Source organism: Borostomias antarcticus (assembly GCF_949987555.1).
Source record: "Borostomias antarcticus genome assembly, chromosome: 11".
Taxonomy (NCBI): domain Eukaryota; kingdom Metazoa; phylum Chordata; class Actinopteri; order Stomiiformes; family Stomiidae; genus Borostomias; species Borostomias antarcticus.
The window spans coordinates 24,894,977-24,919,717 of record NC_140244.1 but is presented as its reverse complement, the minus strand read 5'-3'; the positions used below and the strand labels follow the sequence as shown (position 1 = coordinate 24,919,717).

The following is a 24,741-nucleotide window of genomic DNA, read 5'->3' as shown; positions in this document are numbered from 1 at the left end:
GCTGAACCACAAGACTGGTTATATGTTATTATGCTGACTCTGGTATTATGTAAGGCAGTGACTACTGTATGTTTACGGCAGCCAGAAGTAACAATTTCAAGCATTTTAGCCATAAATACCTTATATTTGTGTTAGGGTTGGGGATAGGGTTAGAGTTGGTTAGGTTTTGAAAGCAGAATTTCCCCAAACAAGATTCAGCGCCGTAAGAATAGTTAGCAAGTCAGCCAGTAATGAAAAGGAGTTAACACTTTAGAATAACTACCCCTTATGAATAGTTAATAGATCATCCCGTCTCTGGGTGGACAGCTGTTCAACTCACCTGGGACCAGGTGCCCTGGAGCTATTTCGCCTGGCTGCCCATCGCGTTGTTGTGAACAGAATGAATACCACCTACTAGCAAACAAAACATATTCAGTCACAATTATACTGTTAAAACTAAGATGCCTGGATAAAAAAACATGTTTTCCAACAGATATATTTGACGAAAGTAGATTAATCAGCAAGCCGCTTTTCATCGCTAACTCAGAGCGGGGAGAGCAATCTGTTTGTGGACTACAAGAACGCGTCATTGATACCTTTAACTGCGCATGTCAAAGGCATCAGTGACGCGTTTTTTTCAAAGATGGTGCGGCTTCACTTTAGATTTTGAATCCTGGGGGCCTGCCATGTACACTATTGAAATGATAACAAATAAGGCCTATTTTTTTTTTTTTTTTTTTCATTGTTCCCGCTGACGTAAATCTGATTTTGGCGATTGTTCCTCTCTTTCCATTTTACTGTAACACAACTGAGACATTTATTTTAACCAGTGCAGGTGATTTGAACATGACGTGTGTCTGTCCGTGTGTGTTCGTTCCTAGCATCAGATTTAGACCAATCAGAAGTAGCTGATTCCTCATAAACATTCACTGCTTACTTCACCACCTGGGTGTGATTTTTTTGTGGTTTTCTTTTACTTATTCCCCAGCCCCAGTGGACACATATTGTACAGTATTGTGTCCTTAACTGCATGATAGTATCCCACAGTATGGCCTTTTACCTGAAAATTAGTATTTTACCTTTGTTGCTAAGAAGACAACTGTTCTATAATCTATAATGGATCTTACATAGCATGTTTTGAATGTGACCTTGATTAGGCTTTGGCACTGGGCACTAATGGTTGAATGATGAGTTCTGGATCTGGTCTGACATGGCTTTTCGACCAAGACTGACGCTGATTTACATCCATTTAATTTGGATCAATACAAGCACAAGCAGGTTAATATAAGCGTGTCCATTGCCTATCCTTGAACAGTTGGCTTCATTGGCTTCACATGAACATTCTTGTTCTCTGCCTCTTGTTTTTACATCCTTAGCTGGCCTGCTGGGAGATATGTAGGAGCTGAGATCCTGTCAATTAGACTAATTGGCTAATTAGTCTAAAAGACTAATTGTGGTACCCTGTCCAGTGATCTTCAGAGCAGGCTGATTGCTCCCCTGAAATTATTGAATAGCACGATAATAGGACAAAACAGACTGTTTACTGTTTACTGCAGACTGTTTGTGTGGCAGCTCTTTTCTTTGCAGCCCTAGCCCCAACCCTTAATTCTGTATTCCTTAACTTAACCTAACCTAGTTTACATTCCTAACCTGATTAAGCTTTAACTTTTCAGTATCCATACACAAACGCCACCCAACCACATGTTGAAAAGTGAAGCATTTTTCACACAAATTTCATTTTGCAACAAAAGCACCAAGCATTTGGCTATGCATTTTTTCAACAAATGCGCCATTTGGGTGGTTTGCAGCCAAAGCACTCCTATGAGGAGTTTGTGGAGCCCTCAAACTAGCTCAGGATGTAGTTGTTAGGTTAGGTATTCCATCCATTTGTATAAAAGGAGAGAGGATCATAACACTCATTTATAGAATACCTTGTTCCTGCCAAAATCTAGGAATAATTTAAAATAAATATCAGCAAATGACATTTTTCCAGAGACCTGTGTGGAAAATCTCTCAGTACTTAAGTAATTAATCCACTATGTAGTTGGTGTGTGGACTTCTTCAACACAATGGATGGTTTTGTTGTCAAGCCATATCAGACAGTCTACAAGGTGGAGGTGGTTGGTGTGGTCATATAGTGGCTTTGGAGTTTGCATTTGTATGTCCTTGGAGGTAACACATTTTGAGGCAATATACTTTCATGTGGACGGAGCTTCTAAGTCTTTTTTCACCCTCTGTTAATCTTTTCCGCAAATATTTACCCACCCTACTCATTTTCCCCCGTTTATCAGTTCTGTCCCCTCTATATCTTCCTTTCCAGGCCCCCCCCCCAAAGTTTCCCCCCCCTTACTCCATCCGCATATCATCCTATCTCTGTTTATCTAGAGGAAATCGCTCTGCATGTCATTGGAGAGCTGGCTGACTGCCACTTCGCTGTGTGTAGACCCTGTGAGTATCCTGGCAGTCCGTTGGGGGGTGTGGTCCTGCCAGTGTCCCCCAGATCCAGAGCCCTGCAGGGGGCATGAACACTGCCTGCGAGCCCCATGAGTCCCAGGCTGTCCATGTGTGCATTTGCACCGGCCTTCTCCACTGCGCTCAGGCTGTTTGCAAGGCCCTTTCTGGACGGGGCTGTGTCCACACAGACACATGCAGAGTATATCCCTGCATTGGGCCAAATCCCGACACAGTGGCTTGCGGAAGTTGGGCTTGAAGAACAGGTAGACGATGGGGTTGTAAAGGGTGGAGGATTTGGCAAACAAAGCCGCTAGGGCGAACGCTATGGGAGGAACCCGCAATGGTGAACCAAACGCTGCCCACATCGCAACGAAAGCATAGGGGCTCCACGCAGTCAGGAAACCAATACACACTGCCACTGAGAGCTGAGGAGAGACACACACACACACACACACACACACACACACAAACGAACAAACGGGTACACAAAGGCATGAAACGTGAGGCCACAGGTAAAATGACTTATGAATTCATTCAGCATCTTTTTTTTTTTATATTAACCTATCAATCTTTTGGTATAACCAACACATTCACACAGTTTATACTTGAATACATTCCAAGGCATTTCCCATACACAGTTAAACATGGCAGACAGGCTGACAGGGACTGAATACTAGCATTTCATAAAGCTGGTGCCTCATGCTTCTGTAGAAGATATAACGTCAGCAGGTTAGGCGAGTGCAGAAGCAAAATACTTTCTGTTGAGGCATGCATACCTAATTATTAGGTTCAATCAATCAATCAAAGCTTTATTTGTATAGCGCATTTCATACCCAGAGGCAACACAATGCGCTTTACAGAGAACAAGGGAGGTGGGCATACGACCCACCCCTACATATTCCAGAGGTTGCCATTATACAGTACATGTCATTATACAACGGTTAGTTCTGGTTCTTGATTCTGATTGGCTGGAAGCCGTGTTAAAATACTTTGTAACACACACCTTGGACCGCATATCATTCCATTTTCAGTATGAATGCACCTCCCATTTGATCCAATGCATTGTATTTGTTTTGTTGCTTGGCAACCCTTTTATTAAGGGTTGAGGAACTATTTTGCTCGGTGGAATTGAGGGAATGATGCTTCGTTTTGAATAAATGTTAATATTTTACATTGCTGTGTGTTTATTTTACACTAATAGCTGTAGTTGTATAAAAGCAATAAACCACGAGAGGCCGTGTGTTATAGTGATTTTATAACAGCTAGGGGGCGTTGTTAGGCATGACGCGAAGCAGAGTGCCTAAAACCCCCATAGCGGCCTCGAGTGGTTTATTGCTTTTATACAACTATAGCTATTAGTGTAAAATAAACACACAGCAATGTTAAATATTAACACCACTTGAGGCCGTGTGTTATAGTGATTTTATAACAGCTAGGGGGGTTTTAGGCACTCCGCTTCGCGTCATGCCTAACGACGCCCCCATAGCTGTCATAAAATCACTATAACACACGGCCTCAAGTGGTTTATTGCTTAAATGTATTATCTCTCTGAGTAGACTGTTTGGACGATTCAGCTTACTTTTAGTAAATCTAATTGGAGAATTAGCACCAGACATGTTTGTAAAGGTCCAAACATCGCGATGTATTGCTTTAAAATAGCCTATAACCTGCTTTATAGGCTATTGCCGTATGAGGCGCCAGCTCTATCAAACGGTAGTATTAGTAATGTTGTAGCAAAATACAATATACTCCCAACTTGACGATGCATGTGTGTATTTACCTTGATGATGAGTGTATGCGCGTTGGTGATCTTGTTCTGGGGAGTCATGTGCTGCTGCACGGCTTGGCGCGAGCCCCTGACAGTGACCAGGATGAAGATGTAGGAGAGGAAGATGACGCCGCAGGGCACCGCGTAGCAGAATAAGAACAGGGAGACGATGTACGCCATGGCGGCCGCGCTGTGACCGGGGGCCTCCCAGTCGATGCAGCAGGCCGTGCCGTAGGGCTCCGGACCGTACTGGCCCCAGCCTGACAGGGGCCCCACCGCAAACACCAGGGCGTAGCACCACACCCCCATCACCAGGAGGCAGGCGTGGCAGGAGGAGAACTTGTTGCCTGAGGGGGGGGGGGTATGGGCAGGGAACCGGGGAAGGAGAGAGGGGGGCAGGTTACTGGATATTGAAATGAAGAGCTGGAGGAGACAGATGATACACATACTGTACACGTAGATGTCAGTATGCCAGAGCACATTGGATCTGGGGGTTTACTTTATTTATTTGTTTACCTGATGCTGAGGTAGCAGAGAAGGTGGGGGGGGGGGGCAGGAGGGGAGACAACGAGGGAGGGAAAATATAATCGTCATTTTAATAAAACAACTAGAGAGAAGAATGTGTACTGTGCTCTGTTAAAAGTGAAAGATTCCCAACACCAGCATTATAGTGAAACCATGAACAGTAGTATGAACGTTAAAATATTTGTGTGTGTGTGTGGGGGGGGGGTGGGTTCTTCAATCCCACTGTTTGCGTTTTTAAGAGTGTTGTGGAACCCTGTTGGGGGTGCTTTCAATGCATATTAAAGGTAATTTTTTTGCTCGAGGATTCAATCAGCTATTAATGCATGCAGGTTCGCAAATGTGTGTAAGCCTAAGTATATGTATGTCTATATGTATATATATATATATATATATATATTTTTTTTACAGTCATGAAGGATTTGAAATGCTCAGCTATTCTAGAAAAAGTGATATTTATATAGGGGTTTTACTATATCTACAGTGGTATTAAAAGGAGTTGAGAGTTAGTTTGGCTGACTACATGAGACATCACAGTATACTGAAATACTGCGCTATACTACGAGTTCACGTTGCAGCACTCATGGAGGTAATGCAAATACACAGCACAGCCTACACAAGGCATCAGTGTTCTGAGATAATACAACACTAATACTAAAACAGGCCGACTAAATACAACACTAACCTGAGAAGTGACAGCAAAAAAAACAGGAAGTGATTTGTTAACTCTGAATCAGGTCAAGGGTCGGAATCTCATGAGAATAAATCCCAGTAGCAAGTTAAATAATAATGTGTTGCCTTCGTCTTGCTCATAGACTATGTCAGTAAACACAATATACAATACGATGTACAATATACACAATATAATACAAAGAATATACTAGTTTACTGCCAGACGGATTGAGTTTGCTCGCTCAACGACACCTCCTTGGTGCAACACTGAATAAGGAAGTGGTCTGAAGTGATCCGAACGCTCCTCTAAAACTTCACTGCCAAAGCTCTCATCACGTGGTAGGATGAAAGTTTACAGTTTGTCTGACTGTACACACACACACACACACACACACACACGCACACACACATAGTAACACATACTGTAGGAGCCCTGATATGAATACCCTCTTGTGTGTGAAGAGATTAGAGACATTCTAATTACCAGGATTACCGTAAAGCGCCAATCTTTAAGGGAACACATTCAATCAACTATTCAATCCTCTCTTCACATCCCCATTTTCTGAATTCTAATCACCATCACCTCCCCTCTGGCCTGGGTGCAGAGAAACACTATTGCTATGGAGGTCTATCTTCAGAGGAAACTGTAATAGCTATTTTGATTTGCCTCTCCTCTCAGATTGAAGTGCCATAAGCATTACATTTTATTATTATTTCACATTTATCGTATTTTCATATACGTACATATTTCATCCAGTTGGACTATTGAACCCTGCACATTGCGCAATTATTGATTTATGCAAATTATGGAACTACAAATACAATGTATATAGATCTACAGTGTATGATCAAATTGCATGCCAACTTCATACCACCATGTGGTCATTACATTACTATTCGGCTGCAGGTTTTTTTAATATTTTCAATATAAGCATTTGCTGAAGAGTTTGGTGAAGTAAGCCTCTTTCTGAGTGATCAGATAGTGTCACTGGTAATACATCTGCCCTTTAGAGGAGCAGGTTCTGCTCAAGAACCTCTTTATACAATACATCTGCCCTTTAGAGGAGCAGGTTCTGCTCAAGAACCTCTTTATACAATACATCTGCCCTTTAGAGGAGCAGGTTCTGCTCAAGAACCTCTTTAATGAGAGACTATGCAGACAAAATAAAATGATAGATGTGTTCAGAACTGAAATTAACATACAATGCTAATGGCTCATGTTTTCACCTAATCTTACTATATGTTTAGTAGTATAGTGGCAGCAGTTAGCGAGAGCCAAGGACATAGCACCACTCCACTTCTAATGAATTTATATGTGATGATGGTGGTGGTGGGGGGGGGGGGGGGGGGGTTACCAGCCAGGCTGTGTGAAGGCACATCTACCCCTGCCACCTCAGAGAGAGAGAGAAGCTAGGTCAATACTTGTATTCTCTTGGTGTATTGCCTTTTTATGTTTGTATTGTGTCTGTTTTTCTGCTTTTTTATGTTCAGCACTTGGAGTTGCACTTTGTGTATGACTTGTGCTATATAAATAAAGATTGATTGATTGAGATTGATTGAACCATTCAGGTGGAGCTGTAGACCCACACCTAGAAGACAGCCTTGTCCATAGAGAGACACTCTCTTGGGATGAAGTACAGTACGAGCACGTATTGCGGTGCTTCTCTATCATGACTTTCTACTGTAGATTTGAATTAGGAGCAAAAACACACCGGGTTTATTACTCAAAGATCACATTTTCATCTCTATTTTTGCTAGAAAATGTCAAAATGAAGAGCAGGATTATGTGTATACAGTACCTAAAACATTGGACATTCACTGTAATGTGAAGTGATTTTGCAGTATGGTTCCTCTTTAATAGAAGATGGAGATGGATGATGCCAGGCTAATCAGCCACTGAGGCTGAGAGAATGAGATATATTAATATGCCGAACAAGTGGGACCAAGTGGGTGTGCTGGTGTGATAAAATCACATAATCACATAATCACAGTAGTCGGCATGTGGCAGGGCCCCCTCCCCACCTCCAATCAAACCATCCAGACTCACCCCACAGCTGCAGTTGCCTATACCCTATCCATGCTCCTCAGTTTGACACATTTAGCTTGTTATTCTACTTCTTTTGACAAAAAAAAACCCTTTTATGATTCTATTTGTAGGGCTGTTACAGAATAATGTTAGTATTTCATCCAGTTAGCAATGCTAGCAAGTTCTAATGCGGTTACTAGCCCATCTGTGCAAAGGCATATACCTTTAAATAATCCTCCAATCAACTGCTGTGCTTTGTGTATAGTCTTCAGCCCCAAAAGGATCAGACATTTGGAAACACAATAGGTAAGCGCCAAAGGCTTAATGGTCAAATTTTGGTAATTGGCTGTGTTGGGCCACATTATACAAAAAATGGGTTAGCTGTGAGAATGAATGAATGATCGTAGAGCTGGTGACCACCCTCCCATCCTAGTACACTACCCTCCCATCCTAGCCTAGTACACCACCTTCCCATCCTAGCCTAGTACACCACCCTCCCATCCTAGCCTAGTACACAACCCTCCCATCCTAGCCTAGTACACCACCCTCCCATCCTAGCCTAGTACACTACCCTCCTAGCCTAGTACACTACCCTCCCATCCTAGCCTAGTACACTACCCTCCCATCCTAGCCTAGTACACCACCCTCCCATCCTAGTACACCACCTTCCCATCCTAGCCTAGTACACCACCTTCCCATCCTAGCCTAGTACACCACCCTCCCATCCTAGCCTAGTACACTACCCTCACATCCTAGCCTAGTACACCACCCTCCCATCCTAGCCTAGTACACCACCCTCCCATCCTAGCCTAGTACACCACCCTCCCATCCTAGTACACCACCCTCCCATCCTAGCCTAGTACACCACCCTCCCACACTAGCCTAGTACACCACCCTCCCATCCTAGCCTAGTACACCACCCTCCCATCCTAGCCTAGTACACCACCCTCCCATCCTAGCCTAGTACACTACCCTCCCATCCTAGCCTAGTACACCACCCTCCCATCCTAGCCTAGTACACCACCCTCCCATCCTAGCCTAGTACACCACCCTCCCATCCTAGCCTAGTACACCACCCTCCCATCCTAGCCTAGTACACCACCCTCCCATCCTAGTACACCACCCTCCCATCCTAGCCTAGTACACTACCCTCCCATCCTAGCCTAGTACACCACCCTCCCATCCTAGCCTAGTACACCACCCTCCCATCCTAGCCTAGTACACCACCCTCCCATCCTAGCCTAGTACACTACCCTCCCATCCTAGCCTAGTACACCACCCTCCCATCCTAGCCTAGTACACTACCCTCCCATCCTAGTACACCACCTTCCCATCCTAGCCTAGTACACCACCCTCCCATCCTAGCCTAGTACACCACCCTCCCATCCTAGCCTAGTACACCACCCTCCCATCCTAGCCTAGTACACCACTCTCCCATCCTAGCCTAGTACACCACCCTCCCATCCTAGCCTAGTACACCACCCTCCCATCCTAGCCTAGTACACCACTCTCTCATCCTAGCCTAGTACACTACCCTCCCATCCTAGCCTAGTACACCACCCTCCCATCCTAGCCTAGTACACTACCCTCCCATCCTAGCCTAGTACACCACCCTCCCATCCTAGCCTAGTACACCACCCTCCCATCCTAGTACACCACCCTCCCATCCTAGCCTAGTACACTACCCTCCCATCCTAGCCTAGTACACCACCCTCCCATCCTAGTACACCACCCTCCCATCCTAGCCTAGTACACCACCCTCCCATCCTAGCCTAGTACACCACCCTCCCATCCTAGCCTAGTACACCACCCTCCCATCCTAGCCTAGTACACCACCCTCCCATCCTAGCCTAGTACACCACCCTCCCATCCTAGCCTAGTACACTACCCTCCCATCCTAGCCTAGTACACCACCCTTCCATCCTAGCCTAGTACACCACCCTCCCATCCTAGCCTAGTACACCACCCTCCCATCCTAGCCTAGTACACCACCCTCCCATCCTAGCCTAGTACACCACCCTCCCATCCTAGCCTAGTACACCACCCTCCCATCCTAGCCTAGTACACCACCCTCCCATCCTAGCCTAGTACACTACCCTCCTATCCTAGTACACCACCCTCCCATCCTAGCCTAGTACACCACCCTCCCATCCTAGCCTAGTACACCACCCTCCCATCCTAGCCTAGTACACCACCCTCCCATCCTAGCCTAGTACACTACCCTCCCATCCTAGCCTAGTACACCACCCTCCCATCCTAGCCTAGTACACTACCCTCCCATCCTAGCCTAGTACACCACCCTCCCATCCTAGCCTAGTACACTACCCTCCCATCCTAGCCCAGTACACCACCCTCCCATCCTAGCCTAGTACACTACCCTCCCATCCTAGCCTAGTACACCACCCTCCCATCCTAGTACACCACCCTCCCATCCTAGCCTAGTACACCACCCTCCCATCCTAGCCTAGTACACCACCCTCCCATCCTAGCCTAGTACACCACCCTCCCATCCTAGCCTAGTACACCACCCTCCCATCCTAGCCTAGTACACTACCCTCCCATCCTAGCCTAGTACACCACCCTCCCATCCTAGCCTAGTACACCACCCTCCCATCCTAGCCTAGTACACCACCCTCCCATCCTAGCCTAGTACACCACCCTCCCATCCTAGCCTAGTACACTACCCTCCTATCCTAGTACACCACCCTCCCATCCTAGCCTAGTACACCACCCTCCCATCCTAGCCTAGTACACCACCCTCCCATCCTAGCCTAGTACACCACCCTCCCATCCTAGCCTAGTACACTACCCTCCCATCCTAGCCTAGTACACCACCCTCCCATCCTAGCCTAGTACACCACCCTCCCATCCTAGCCTAGTACACTACCCTCCCATCCTAGCCCAGTACACCACCCTCCCATCCTAGTACACCACCCTCCCATCCTAGCCTAGTACACCACCCTCCCATCCTAGCCTAGTACACCACCCTCCCATCCTAGCCTAGTACACCACCCTCCCATCCTAGCCTAGTACACTACCCTCCCATCCTAGCCTAGTACACCACCCTCCCATCCTAGCCTAGTACACTACCCTCCCATCCTAGCCTAGTACACCATCCTCCCATCCTAGCCTAGTACACTACCCTCCCATCCTAGCCTAGTACACTACCCTCCCATCCTAGCCTAGTACACTACCCTCCCATCCTAGCCTAGTACACCACCCTCCCATCCTAGCCTAGTACACTACCCTCCCATCCTAGCCTAGTACACCACCCTCCCATCCTAGCCTAGTACACCACCCTCCCATCCTAGTACACCACCCTCCCATCCTAGCCTAGTACACCACCCTCCCATCCTAGCCTAGTACACCACCCTCCCATCCTAGCCTAGTACACCACTCTCCCATCCTAGTACACTACCCTCCCATCCTAGCCTAATACACCACCCTCCCATCCTAGCCTAGTACACCACCCTCCCATCCTAGCCTAGTACACCACCCTTGCAATACTAAGAGACAGAGTGAGAGAGAGGGGTGATCGAGATTCACAGAAAGAGTGCATGGAGGAGCATCAAGAGGCCAAATCTATAAAGTGAATGCATACATTAACTTTGCCTCTTTCCTTTAACAACCATATGCTGTGGAACCTTCTGGACTAGGCTACTGAGGGCTTGCTGTGAGTCAAAGTGCTCAGTTCGATTTCTCTTTTCTTTTTTTGGCCACTAGATGGGGCAGTGGTGCAGCGTATCAGATATAAACAAGTGTTATATACCCGTTCAGGGGGTGGGGCTCAGCGCCGGGCACTACACTGTTGGCTATATTTTCTGTACAGATAGTTATGACTCCCCTGGACCTATTTACTGCATATATTGGATTTCTTTTTAAACAAAAAGTGCAGTAAATCACTAACAGAGCACCTTTAATTATTGTTCCACATCACAGCTCACAGAGCCAAGACGCCAGGACCTGTCCTTGATTCTCTGACAGTAAACCCGTAGTTCCCTTTACTGTTAAACCCTTCCCATCCCCTCTAAGTCATATCTGATACAGTACATTAATCCCACATGCCATTAGGCCTCCAGCAGTGAGCCCTAGGTGCTGGGTTGCATTTTTTATTTTATTACCTGCCCTTGAGGGGCTCGTCCTCCAATTCCATCGGTCTCAAGCCCCCTGGGCCTCTGATGGGTTTCGATCGACTGCCGTGGGGACGAATGAGACACTCATCACTGATCAGCATTCAGATAGAAGGGACACAAACGACCAGACCAACTGGGAATAATCCACGCCGTATAACATTAGCCTACTGTATCGCTTATTTAAGAGTAGTTCTGTCAGAGTGATTAAGAATAGTGATGGACAGAGGAAAATGTATGAAAGGAAACTCGTCACCATCCATGTAGTTGTATCATATTTAGCACTTCCTATATTCATTTTTACACCCCCTTCCCCACCATTTGTACTGCCACTCAAATGAGACAAGGCGTGTACCCAGAATCAGGTCCATGGATAATGGACAGTGGATAAGGGAGAATAGGGCTGGAATGTGTCATTAAGGCTACAGATATTTTTTCTACCTGAAGTTGATCAATGATAATATGAAAGGTTTTTTGTGCGTTTTTTTCTTCTCATGATCACTTCTCATGGCACTGAACTACTTTATGGGATTCCAATAACTATGACATTCCTAGGCTCGGCCCATAGGAACAAACTTGTGATTGGCTATCCTGTCTGCATTTCTCCGGCAAGGTCATATTGTATTAAAAGTTCCATGAAAAAAAAAAGTATGATGATGATAAATTATACTAGAGCAGATTCAACTTGGTGCTCAGGTGAGAACAGGTTTTAATAGTCTTTCAGGTGCTCTTGGAGTTTGGGAGGGAAACTAATGCAAAAACAGCAGGTCTCCAGGCACTCAAAACCAGAAGGCGAGGAAGGTATGATAAAAAAAGCCTTTATTAAGTCATATTGGGCTTAAAAAATAAAAATAAAAACGCCATGTTTCGACCACACTGGTCTTCTTCAGGGCAGAGAATGGCATGCACACCACTGAACTGTCTTGGTTCAGTAGTAAAATAATAATTAAAACAGTCACAGGTCGAAGTACAAATGTCAAGAGCCATGGATTTAAACTCTGAATGAAGTACTAAGTATTCCAGGTATAAGGAGCATCATGGAAAAAAGCAGCTCTACCAAGTTCAGAATGCACTCGAGGAACCCTAAAAACAAGCCGATCGTTTGATCGGGTCTGGTAAGTACCAAGGCTCCAGTCCAACAGAGACAAGATGTATGGTGGAAGTTTACCTATAATGGCTTTGAAAATAAACAAATACCAGTGATAGTTACGCCTTAAAGAGAGAGGAGACCAGCCTGACTTATCATAAAGAACACAGTGGTGGGTGTCATAACTATCACCCGTAATAAATCTTAGGGCGGAATGGTAGACAGAGTCTAGGGGTTTCAAGGTAGTCACAGAAGCATGTCTATAGATTGTGTCACAATAGTCTAATACTGATAAGAAGACAGCTTGAACAATTCTCTTCCTGCTGAAGATAGAAAACCTTGAACAGTTTCTGTACAGGAAGCCAATTTTCTGCTGCAGCCTAGAGGCTAGACTGTCTACTTCAATCAATCAAACAAAGCTTTATTTGTATACGGTAGCACATTTCATACACAGAGGTAGCACAATGCGCTTTACAGAGAACAGTTCTCGAAAGACAGTTTATCATCCAGCCACAAACCAAGATATTTGCACTCAGTGACCCTCCTATGCATGAGCCATTAGCCGTTAATAAAAGGAGCCTGTCATAATCAGTAATCCTGGCTCTAGAAAACATAAATTTAGATTCGCTGGGATTAAGGACTAGTTTCAGGTTCGCAATGGCTTCCTGCACAGTATCCACAATACAATAGACAACTGTATCATTCAGGGGAGGATGTAGCTCAGTTGGTAGAGCAGGTCGTTCAATGATCGAAGGGTCAGTGGTTCGAATCCCGGCTCCGACTGTCCACATGTCGAAGTGTCCTTGAGCAAGACACCTAACCCCAAATTGCTCCCAATGAGCAGGTTAGCACCTTGCATGGCAGCTACTGTGTATGTGTGTGTGTATGGGTGAATGAGAGGCCATTGTAAAGCGCTTTGAGTGCCGCTAAGGTGGAAAAGCGCTATATAAGTGTAGTCCATTTACCATTTATCATTCAACTGTATTATCAGCATATAGACATTTTGACATGCTGACATTTTGGAGTGGGTCCGAATCACGGGTCAGGTCCATTGCCGCCCAAAACACAGCCAGCCATTCAACCCCATTCATTTTTTACACCAGGTTTACGCAAAAAAACGACCAGACTGATTTTCATGGAGGGGTGTAGCATGGGCAACAGACAATGGCAATTTTGCTGTGCACAGAGCCACGAATGCATCCAGGGGCAGATGTCTGTGCTCTCTGAGCACCATTTGTATGTATGCAAATGTGGTACTGTTGTGTATTCACTTAGACTAACAGTCAAAGAAACAATTTTCCACTCAGGGACAACAGTATCAGAGTGTACCATGTCTCTTACCGTAGTTGGGACAGCAGACCTTGATGTAGCACACAGAGGACAGCACAGTGAGGTTGCTGAGGCTCGCCAGACCGAAGAGTACACCACAGAATGCATAGATGGAACAGATCACTTCATTGTAAAGCCACCTAGAGAGAGAGGACCAGAGAAGACATCGGTCACTGATCCCTGGCTGTAGATAGATATCCAAACATCAGTGACCGAGTGAGGATACGTCTCACTCAGCCCCAGTATCTCTTATGACCGAGTGAGGATACGTCTCACTCAGCCCCAGTAGCTCTTATGACCGAGTGAGGATACGTCTCACTCAGCCACCAGTAGCTCTTATGACCGAGTGAGGATACGTCTCACTCAGCCCCAGTAGCTCTTATGACCGAGTGAGGATACGTCTCACTCAGCCGCCCCAGTAGCTCTTATGACCGAGTGAGGATACGTCTCACTCAGCCCCAGTAGCTCTTATGACCGAGTGAGGATACGTCTCACTCAGCCGCCCCAGTAGCTCTTATGACCGAGTGAGGATACGTCTCACTCAGCCGCCCCAGTAGCTCTTATGACCGAGTGAGGATACGTCTCACTCAGCCACCAGTAGCTCTTATGACCGAGTGAGGATCCGTCTTACTAAGCCCCAGTAGCTCTTATGACCGAGTGAGGATACGTCTCACTCAGCCCCAGTATCTCTTATGACCGAGTGAGGATATGTCTTACCCAGTAGCTCTTATGCTGGGTTCAAACTACACAATATTTTTGTCTTTCACAATGGTCAGGTTAGGCGATCGAAGTTCCATAATAAAGCATTATGGAACGAGAAGCAGCGGGATGTCAAGGATATCGCCACGGCTAGTGGGAGTGGTTAGGCACGACGCGCAGCGGAGTACCGTTACACCCCGCTAGCCGTGGCGATGTCCGTGACATCCCACGGCTTTGAGTTCCATAATGCTTTTATACAACGGTTGCCACATTTATCCTTCAATATTTCAAAAAGAAAGACAATACGAACTTTAAAATGTATTTTTAATGGAACTATTTTTTAATCATTTGCACAACACACGGCCTCTCGTGGTTTATTGCTTAAATTGAATGCAGGACCTCAAGGGTCTTTCATTCACCACGCGGTGATTGACACACAAATACACACAGTGAAATGAGCGTCGACAACCACACACACGCATCTGCGGTCGCCGGTGGGAATCCTTCCTTGCATTGAACCCATCTCGGCCCCCGTCCACAGGGGGCAGCCAGGAGCAATGGGCAGCTAGGGGCGCCCGGGGACCACGTCCGTGTACTCAGTCCAGATCCTGGTCAGGGACTGGACCAGGCTCCGTCTCGCTGATCATGGTAATTTTATGGTAGGGATGAGAAAATCGGGAATTAAGTCTGGGGTTGATTCCTTTATGTTTATAAGCTCCTCTCTGGTGAAGGATATACTGTTGTTTTTTTAAGCATGAATTGAATATGATATCTACAGTATACCATACCCCTCTATTATTGGTTTGGCTGTGAGAGGGGCCCCATGGTTCGACCATGCGCCCTGAAAAATTGTACAACGCCACTGCTTGGGCTGTCTTGTTGTCTCGGACTGTTGCGGGATGTTCGTTCCGTATCACACTCCTCCATGTTTATTTTTGCATTCTGGGTGTAGACAACGTAAAGCAGTGCCTCTCGTCTCATGACACACATCGTCATATTACACAGCCCTAAGCTGTATACAGTATGATGCCTGTGGTGATAAATGTACAGCATGTTCAATTTACCACACTTAAATATATATTAAAGATATAGGAATTACTGTCCTGTTTAGAGTGAGAATAATTTTCCAATAAGTCAATCAACTTTTGAACTCAAGGCGACATTTGTAGATGCTCACTGTGTCCAATTATATGTACTGTTATAATTTTAACCACTAGAGAACACTGAGGCCTCTGTGCATTCACATCTCCAAGCATCCGAACTGTCTTACAGCTTGAATTTCTCCCCCCTGTTTGGAGGGAGGACATAACCACACACAGAAACACACCACCAGTTATCAGCAAAGCACTGGAGCGGCCAAGGTGTGGGAGAGGAATTTAATTGAAACCTTTATTTATTCAGGGAAGACAATTGAGAGCAAGCTCTCTTTTTCAATGCCGCCCTAATGACAAAAAAACACATACAAAATAGGAACATGATATGACAAAATAACATAAAATCAAGTATGAAGTCATAAGATCCAGAATGCAAACAAGACTATAAGAAACATGTCCAGTCCACATGGAGCACAGCTTCTCGTATAGCCTTGAACTTCTCCAGAGAGACAGGCTGGTCCAGCTTTAGGGAGTCCTGCAGTTTGTTCCACCTCTCGGGTGCATGAAGACTAAAGGCAGACTTTCCTGCGTTGGTGCTACACTGAGGTACGCTCAACCTTATATGAGATTGTGAGGTGTTGTGATAGTGTGTTGTTCCATTTCTCTAAAACACATACGTGAGGACGAGTATAATGGTAGCTTGCCAGACAGTGCTTTAAAAATAACATTTTTGATGAGAAGAGACGAGAGAAGGCAGATGGGAGAGAGACGAGAGAAGGCAGATGGGAAGAGACGAGAGAAGGCAGATGGGAAGAGACGAGAGAAGGCAGATGGGAAGAGACGAGAGAAGGCAGATGGGAAGAGACGAGAGAAGGCAGATGGGAAGAGACGAGACGAGAGAAGGCAGATGGGAAGAGACGAGACGAGAGAAGGCAGATGGGAAGAGACGAGACGAGAGAAGGCAGATGGGAAGAGACGAGACGAGAGAAGGCAGATGGGAAGAGACGAGAGAAGGCAGATGGGAAGAGACGAGAGAAGGCAGATGGGAAGAGACAAGAGAAGGCAGATGGGAAGAGACGAGAGAAGGCAGATGGGAAGAGACGAGAGAAGGCAGATGGGAAGAGAAGTGAGAAGGCAGATTGGAAGAGACGAGAGAAGGCAGATGGGAAGAGACGAGAGAAGGCAGATGGGAAGAGACGAGAGAAGGCAGATGGGAAGAGACGAGAGAAGGCAGACGGGAAGAGACGAGAGAAGGCAGACGGGAAGAGACGAGAGAAGGCAGACTCATACAAACACTCACCTGTGAGCAAACGATGAGGAGATAGCCAAGGGGAACAGCGTGATGGTCATACCCAGGTCACTGATGGAGAGGTTAATGACAAAGAACTCAGCTGGCTTTAGGGACGACTTCTTTCTATAGGCCACAAACAGAAGTATGCCATTCCCCACCAGGGACAGAACGCCTAGTCGACAAACATGGAGAAAGAGGGAACAAGAAAGAGACATCAATAGATATTTTAAAAAAGACAGAGATGAGTAGAATACAGAGAATCCAACAATGTCAGTTAATGAGAAAGGGGTCAAGCCCAAAACAGAACGACCTGACAGCCAGCCCACCGCACCTGACCACACGGTGTTCAGAGTATTAGCCTAAAATCATTTTCATTTACACAGCTCAATCTGAACCAGATGGCGATTCACACCATCCAGTAACAATTCATTTGTTTGTCCAACACATTAATCGAGAATTCTGACTGAACAAGCACATTCTGCACATATGAAATGATCAGCCTACCTCCCGTTTTCAATATGAGTGTGCCTTGAGTGTGTACAAGGGTAGGCTTTTATCTGCAACCTACGTTCCTCTATATTGTACATTCTTCCATTTGTGTCTAGGGATACTGTTACAGCCATGTCACACTAAAACCAACAGGTGCTACTTTAAGGCTTACACTTGGAGTGGATCTTTGGCTCATTGTCGACATGACTCTCACCAAAAACAACAGGTGATGCTGATTCTACTTGCTGAAATCTATCGACAAGGTGTTCAATAAATAACAATAAAAGGCTGTGTCTGAATGTCCACACTAAGTATGTAGTATGTACTACATAGTACGCCAGATGTAGTATACCTGTACTACATCAAAATTGTCCCTACTACATCTGGCGTACTATATAATAGGTACTACAAATTGCCGAAATTACCCCCAAAATGTAGTATGCATTGAGAGGATACTATTATGGAAACACGATGCCGATTTGAGTGAAACGTCAGATAGATAGATAGATAGATAGATAGATAGATAGATAGATAGATAGATAGATAGATAGATAGATAGATAGATAGATAGATAGATAATCAATCTATGTTGTATTCCAACATCTCTGTGCACCAACTCCAAGTGACTGACCAAAACAAAAACAAAAGAAATGTATTTACTTTTTGATTGTGGACTGGGGATTTAAGAGAGATGGTCTTGGAAACCATGCAATGTACAGTAAATGTTTTGGTAGGTTAATATACAGTATACTGTAAGTGGGCCTGCAGTACACAGAAATATGGTACTGTACTTACCAAAGATGACATAGAAGATCCCCAAGACAAAGTCATTCTCTTTAGATATCTTGGACGCAAACAAAGATGTTTCAGACGCATTTCCCATCTAGAGACACACAGAGAGACAGACAGTAAGGGAGGGAGAGATGGAGAGGGAGAGATGGGGAGGGAGAGATGGAGAGGGAGAGATGGAGGGGGAGAGATGGAGAGGGAGAGATGAAGACGGAGAGAGGGAGAGATGGAGAGGGAGAGATGAAGAGGGAGAGATGAAGAGGGAGAGATTGAGAGGGAGAGATGGAGAGGGAGAGATGAAGAGGGAGAGATGAAGAGGGAGAGATGGAGAGATGGAGAGGGAGAGATGGAGAGATGGAGAGATGGAGAGGGAGAGATGGAGAGATGGAGAGGGAGAGATGGAGAGGGAGAGATGGAGAGGGAGAGATTGAGAGGGAGAGATGGAGAGGGAGAGATGGAGAGGGAGAGATGAAGAGGGAGAGATGGAGAGCGGCAAGTTAGTATGTGTTTTTTTTTTTAACCCTTACTTATACAGAGGAAGAGGCTTTTTCATAAAGTTCCTCAAGGGTCTCTTTGTTCCCTGAAAATATGAATGAACATATGACCCTATAAAAAATAGTTTTTGTACTGTAGATGTAGAAAAGGTATGTGTCACTGTTATCAGGCTATCATTGTAGCTTGAACTACCAATGGTGCCCGGAAATCACAGGTTCTAAATTGACCCATGCTACATCCCTCCATCGAGTTTCATGAAAAGCGGTCTGGTAGTTTTTGCCTAATTGTAGTCTAAAAAATGAATAGAGGTGAATGGTAATGGTGCTCGAAATGGTGCTCGTAGAGAGCATTTTGTACACGTGCGTGCAAGCAGGACATGTTTGGCATTGCTGGAATTGGTCGAGAGTTTTATGGAAGTCAAAACCCCTTGTCTCTGTGACATTATGGCCGGCGGGGGGGTGGGGGGCAGTGCACTCCGGCCTTTCCCCCTGGACACCCCGTCCGAACCCCCCCACACAGGGAATTGGCTCTCATTTTCATTTGTGGATCTGGACCGTGATTCGGATCGGATCCAAAATGTAATGGATACTAATTCGGCCCCTGCTTCACCCCTCCACTGAGTTTCATATCAGTCAGGTCATTTTTTTGCGTAATCTTGCCGGGCAATAAACGGCTCAATTTCCCCTGCTTATTTTTACCCATGAGGAATAACACTGAGCCTAAGTCCAAAACATGACTGGAGGTGAATGGGCTGCCGTGTTTGGGTGGCTCTCTGGTGCCTCACTTGGGTCACAGCCAGCGGGGGGGCGGTGCACTCCGGGCCCCCCTCCCCCCACCCCCCCCACACACCCCAGTCCAAACTCCTTATCTCTAGCGCACCCAAACAGGGAGCTGGCTTAGTTCTACGTTTTGTTTCCACTCGTGAACCCAGCCCATGATTAAGATCCCCTCCAAAATGTAAAGTTTTCTAAGGTGACCCATGCTACACAACTCCACTGAGTTTCGTGAAAATCGGTTTGGTAGTTCTTGCATATTCGTAATCCAAAAGAGGCATGGAGATGAATGGGCAGCCAGGCTGTGTTTGGGTGGCCCGTGGACCCGCCCCGTGCTTCGGATCTGCTCCAACATTGAATGGGTTGTAAGTTGGCCCATGTTACACCCTTCCACTGAGTTTCGTCAAAATCGGTCCAGTAGTCTTTGTGTAACCCTGCTTACAAACAAACGTACGCACAAACGCACTGTCGCTGGTGGCGGAGGCAACAAACAAACAAACAAACAAACAAACAAACAAACAAACAAACAAACAAACAAACAAACAAAAACAAACAAACAAAAACAAACAAACAAACAAACGGCACCAAATACATTACTCCTCGCCCTGCACTGTCACTGGGGTGGAGGTAACTATGTTATTATATATTTTACTATAAGAGCGACCAGGCTTTGTTTAACATTTAAAGGAAATATTATCATCTAGGTCACATGCCTTTATGTCACAAATCCCACTGGCTCTTAGTTACATCTGTTTTTTGTTCTCATAGCATGATGTCACTTAACTCTCCTGTCATTCCAGATCCTGTCACTCCCCCTCTCACCGTGCACACACCTCATTCCCTTCACCTGTTTCCACACCCATATCCTCACATGCTTCCTTTGTTCTCGGCCACATTGTCTTGTATGCTATGCCAAGTTTTCCAGCATTCTTGGTTCCTGTTTTTTCCTTGTTTACTTTCTGGATCTTGGATTCACTGCCTGCCCCTTGTTGGATTTGTTTGCCTAAGTGACCGATCTCCGGGTTTTGACTGAACTCCTTGCAACTGAGACTCATTGTCTTGCTTTTGCCAACAGAACATCACAAGTAATGAGTCATACCACATGATTTCCATTTCCACTTGCTCCACTCGAGGGTCCAACTCATAAATTAGCCTGATCCCTGTGTCCATGTCTGATGGTGCTTACTGTATGTACACTGTGAAGAACAGAAGCTGTCTAGTAAGAATGGGAGCTAGTTTGTTACACTGTAAAATGTGATACCTTGTTAACTTAGAAACATTAAATTAATTAGGACTTAGTTGTTGGTGCTCTGTTGACATGAGCTACTTTTTTTAAATCACATTTTATAGTGTAGTAAGAACGCTAGCAAGTAAGAACACTAGTAAGTTAGAATGCTTGTAAGCTAGCTATGTTTGCAGTTGTTGTTGCATTCTGTGGTGTCCATGTCTGGGTCGTTTGGCCCACCGACCCACCCTCCTCCTCCCTCCTCAAAAGCACTCAGAAATAGATCAACTAGGCATTAGTCAAGTGACAAAAACGTGTGAACATACCGGTTTTAACCGCTAGATGGAACTGTGTGATATGACACCTCTTCACTGGGTGACTGCACTGCAAAAACAAGGACATTCTCACAGTTTTCATTGCTAAAATTGTGTGGAACTGTATGGACAAAAGTATTGGGACACCTACACATTGCTTCCCTCTGGAATATGTAGAGGTGGGTCGTATGCCCACCTCCCTTGTTCTCTGTAAAGCGCATTGTGTTGCCTCTGGGTATGAAATGCGCTATACAAATAAAGCTTTGATTGATTGATTGATTGATTGATTGATTGATTACACCTACAGGAGCTTTATATATAGAAACATAGAAACCCGAAATCTCAGTGTGTGGTTATATGTTACTTATTTGTTTATACTTTCTCAATTATTTACGGTTTATATGCAGTAGGCCTATATATAACCGACATGTTCAGCGAGCTTTCCACAAATAGATTTGCAAGTACACGTACGCTATTAATCAATGGTTCCTTTCTCTGTTGGGGAATACATTTGATTCAAATGCAGACTGGCCATTGGAGTTCATTAGGCTCTATCAACAGTACCACAGGACCAGACTCTGAATTGGTGAATTGTGGGACATAGGACATATATTGTTTGTCCGATCATCAGGAATGGGGCAATATCTACTCTGTTGAGTGTGAGCAATATAAACTATAATTGTGCTCTTCCCCCACACACACACATTCTGATGCATTTGCTTGATTTAATGTAAGTTATTCCTTTTAACATGATATAACATACATTACACGACTGAAACAAAATATATTCCACATCCCACATTTGTAGCACTGTTAAGACCAACAATAGAGAAAGTGCATCCCAATCCTGGTGTTTGTTAATCCTCATTAAACTTAGAATAAATGATTTGCATCAATTTAAGCTTTGGTGTGTATCGCTGATTGTTGTCGCTTTCATGAGCTGGGTTGTAACTGTGTCCTACGCCATCACTCAGGTTTTTAGGTTGTCTCTACACACACACACACACACACACACACACACACACACACACACACACAGACACACACACACACACGCAGACAGACACACACACACATACACACACACACACACACTCTTTCTCTCTCTCTGTCTCTCTCTCTCTCTCTCTCTCTCTCTCTCTCTCTAACACACACACACACACACACACTCACATCTGCTGCTGCTCGAGAACAGGACTCCACACAAACACACAATCTGCCCCATTAACAGACAGAAACACACACACACACACACAGACACACACACACACACACACACACACACACACACACACTTACATTGAGGTTTCACAGTGCCTAGGCCTGGGAGAAATAACTTCACATGAAATATGAACCATCCCCGTGGAGAGCGTAACACAGTTTAAGTGTCCCCCCAAACCGCAGAGTCCACAGTTTATTGAACGGAAGAGCAGTGATTACTAAGAGAGGCCTTTCTCAGCTTAATAATAGATAATACAAATAAGCCTGCTACATAGGACTGACAGCTCTCTCTATCCCTCCCTGCAGTGTCTGTCTCTCTCCCACAGAGTGTCTCTCTACCTCTCTTTCTCAGATGTTTTATTTTATCACATGAGACAAATGGAGGCGGCAGTGGCACAGGAGCTAGAGCGGGTCGTCCAAGGATTAGGGCTGGGTATCGGTCAAAATTTTTCGATACGATACCTTTTTCGATACCTTGAGTTCAATACTGATACCAAAACGATACCTTTTTTCAATCCTAGACTAATAAAAGCATATTTTGTAATGCAATCACCTGAATGTTTTTACGATTATGAATGTCTTTTTACAATAAGTTTTCCTTGTGAGGGACAGCTCACTGCAATAATAACCATGATTATATAAACAGGACACAATTATCATGTTACCCTTCGAGATTCCTGCTGAAAAAGGTTGTAGTAAGATTACTACTGGTGTGCTACAGCTCCCCCTTCTCCTCTCTTCCCCCTGAACTCTACTTCTACACTGCCTTTCCAAACTTCTTTCACCTCATTATCTTGCTCCTTGCTCCCCTCTCTTTACAAAAACACATCACCCAGTAACACATCCCTCAGTAACCCAAGTAGAGGGTTATATCAACAAATACTGTAGCCTAGGTCTCTCTCGCCCTCCCATTATCTCTCACTAACTAATTGGAAAATGAGACTTTTCTGAGGTCTGTATATAGCCTCAGGGACATCTTGATCTCATGGTTGGACTTAACTGGGTTACACAGGGAGAGCATGTTGAAGAGAAGGACCGAAGGCATGTTATTGCTTTTTACTGGCTCCGATCTTTGAATCTCGTTCAGTCAAATTAAGAACTATTTTTTTTCGAGTGATTTCGTTCATTTCATTCTTTTGAGTTAGTGTGGCACTGTAGCCGCCCTAAGAACGATACGAATGAAGTGAAGATCCGTAGTGAATGGTCGGTTATTAAGTCATATTTTCCTGCCTTGAAAAGGGGGTTGGATTACTTTACTGTATAACACACATTAAATGTTATATCAAGAATGTGTGTGTGTGTTATATTGTGCTAGCCTAACTGTATATTACACTAAGTAAGCAGTTTTGGACCACATTATTCATCAAGTGAAGGGAATGCTGTGCTGTTTCATCAGTTACAGCCCTTGTATGTTGTTTCTTTCTGTTTGACGGTAAGCTACCACATGCCATTGTCTGCTAAGGACTTACCGTACTTAACGTAAGCAGTGATCATATCACACCATCTACACTTCTGCCCTCAGATCTTAGAGGTTAGTCCCACAAACCTGACAGTGCTACATGATATTGAATAATATTTTCTCACTAGATACCCTGACATTCAAGTTTGAATCTTGCCTTGCTGTCAGAGAAGGACAATACTGAGTATGAAGCCATACAGTAACTCCATCCCTCCCTGTGTACTGCTGGTCAATGCAAGATGACGATAGACTGCAGGCTTTTTCCTGCATAGAGAATTACGAGGCAGCCGCCTCCATCACATGTCATGTCGTCTGCAGCTCTCGACAAAAAAACACGACTCAGCCAACCTGTATGCATTTTACGTAGCGGGTACTCGTTTTTTGTTTTCCAGTGTAAAATAAATGTTCATAATATTAAACTGCAATAACTGTTTTTTTCACATTTTGTCAAACCTAATTAAAACCACCTGATGTCATGAATACATAATAGCCTCCAGCCAGCTTAATGACTTTTGTAACGGAAAATTCAAAATGGTGCTTTACTTGTGTGGCAGGCAGCACTGCCCCTGATTGATTTGCAGCACAGACAGGAACAGGAAGTCCATATATGGTCACATCCATTTTGGTTTGATTTTCCCCTACAAGTAGGGAGTCCATATATGGGCAATACCAATTCCCTCAGTCTAATCAGGCAGGTTCACAGGTGCTATAAATAGAGGGTAGTTTGTCAGGACCTCTCTGAGCAATGACGTCTCCTGTGTGGGCGCCATGCAAGTCGAAGAAGGCGAGCTGCCCCTGGAGGAATCAGATCAAAGTCAATTACTGGGTGAATCTGAGGGGGCATGGAGACAAGCACCCCCACCAAATCGATGTTACAGGCCTGCTGGGAAAGGGGGGGCACTGGGAAGGCTAGTTTTGGCTGGAC

General features: G+C 45.0%; 1 protein-coding gene across 1 annotated transcript; it reads right to left on the bottom strand.

The window, feature by feature from the left end:
* Positions 1 to 2,360: 2,360 nt before the first annotated feature.
* Positions 2,361 to 18,423, bottom strand: opn7b (opsin 7, group member b; the record flags this gene model as incomplete). The annotated part of the gene is made up of 5 exons (XM_084445373.1): positions 2,361 to 2,858; positions 4,214 to 4,548; positions 13,980 to 14,107; positions 17,061 to 17,223; positions 18,336 to 18,423. 5 exons carry the CDS (start codon positions 18,421 to 18,423, stop codon positions 2,361 to 2,363), a joined length of 1,212 nt encoding a protein of 403 aa, XP_084301499.1.
* Positions 18,424 to 24,741: the final 6,318 nt, after the last annotated feature.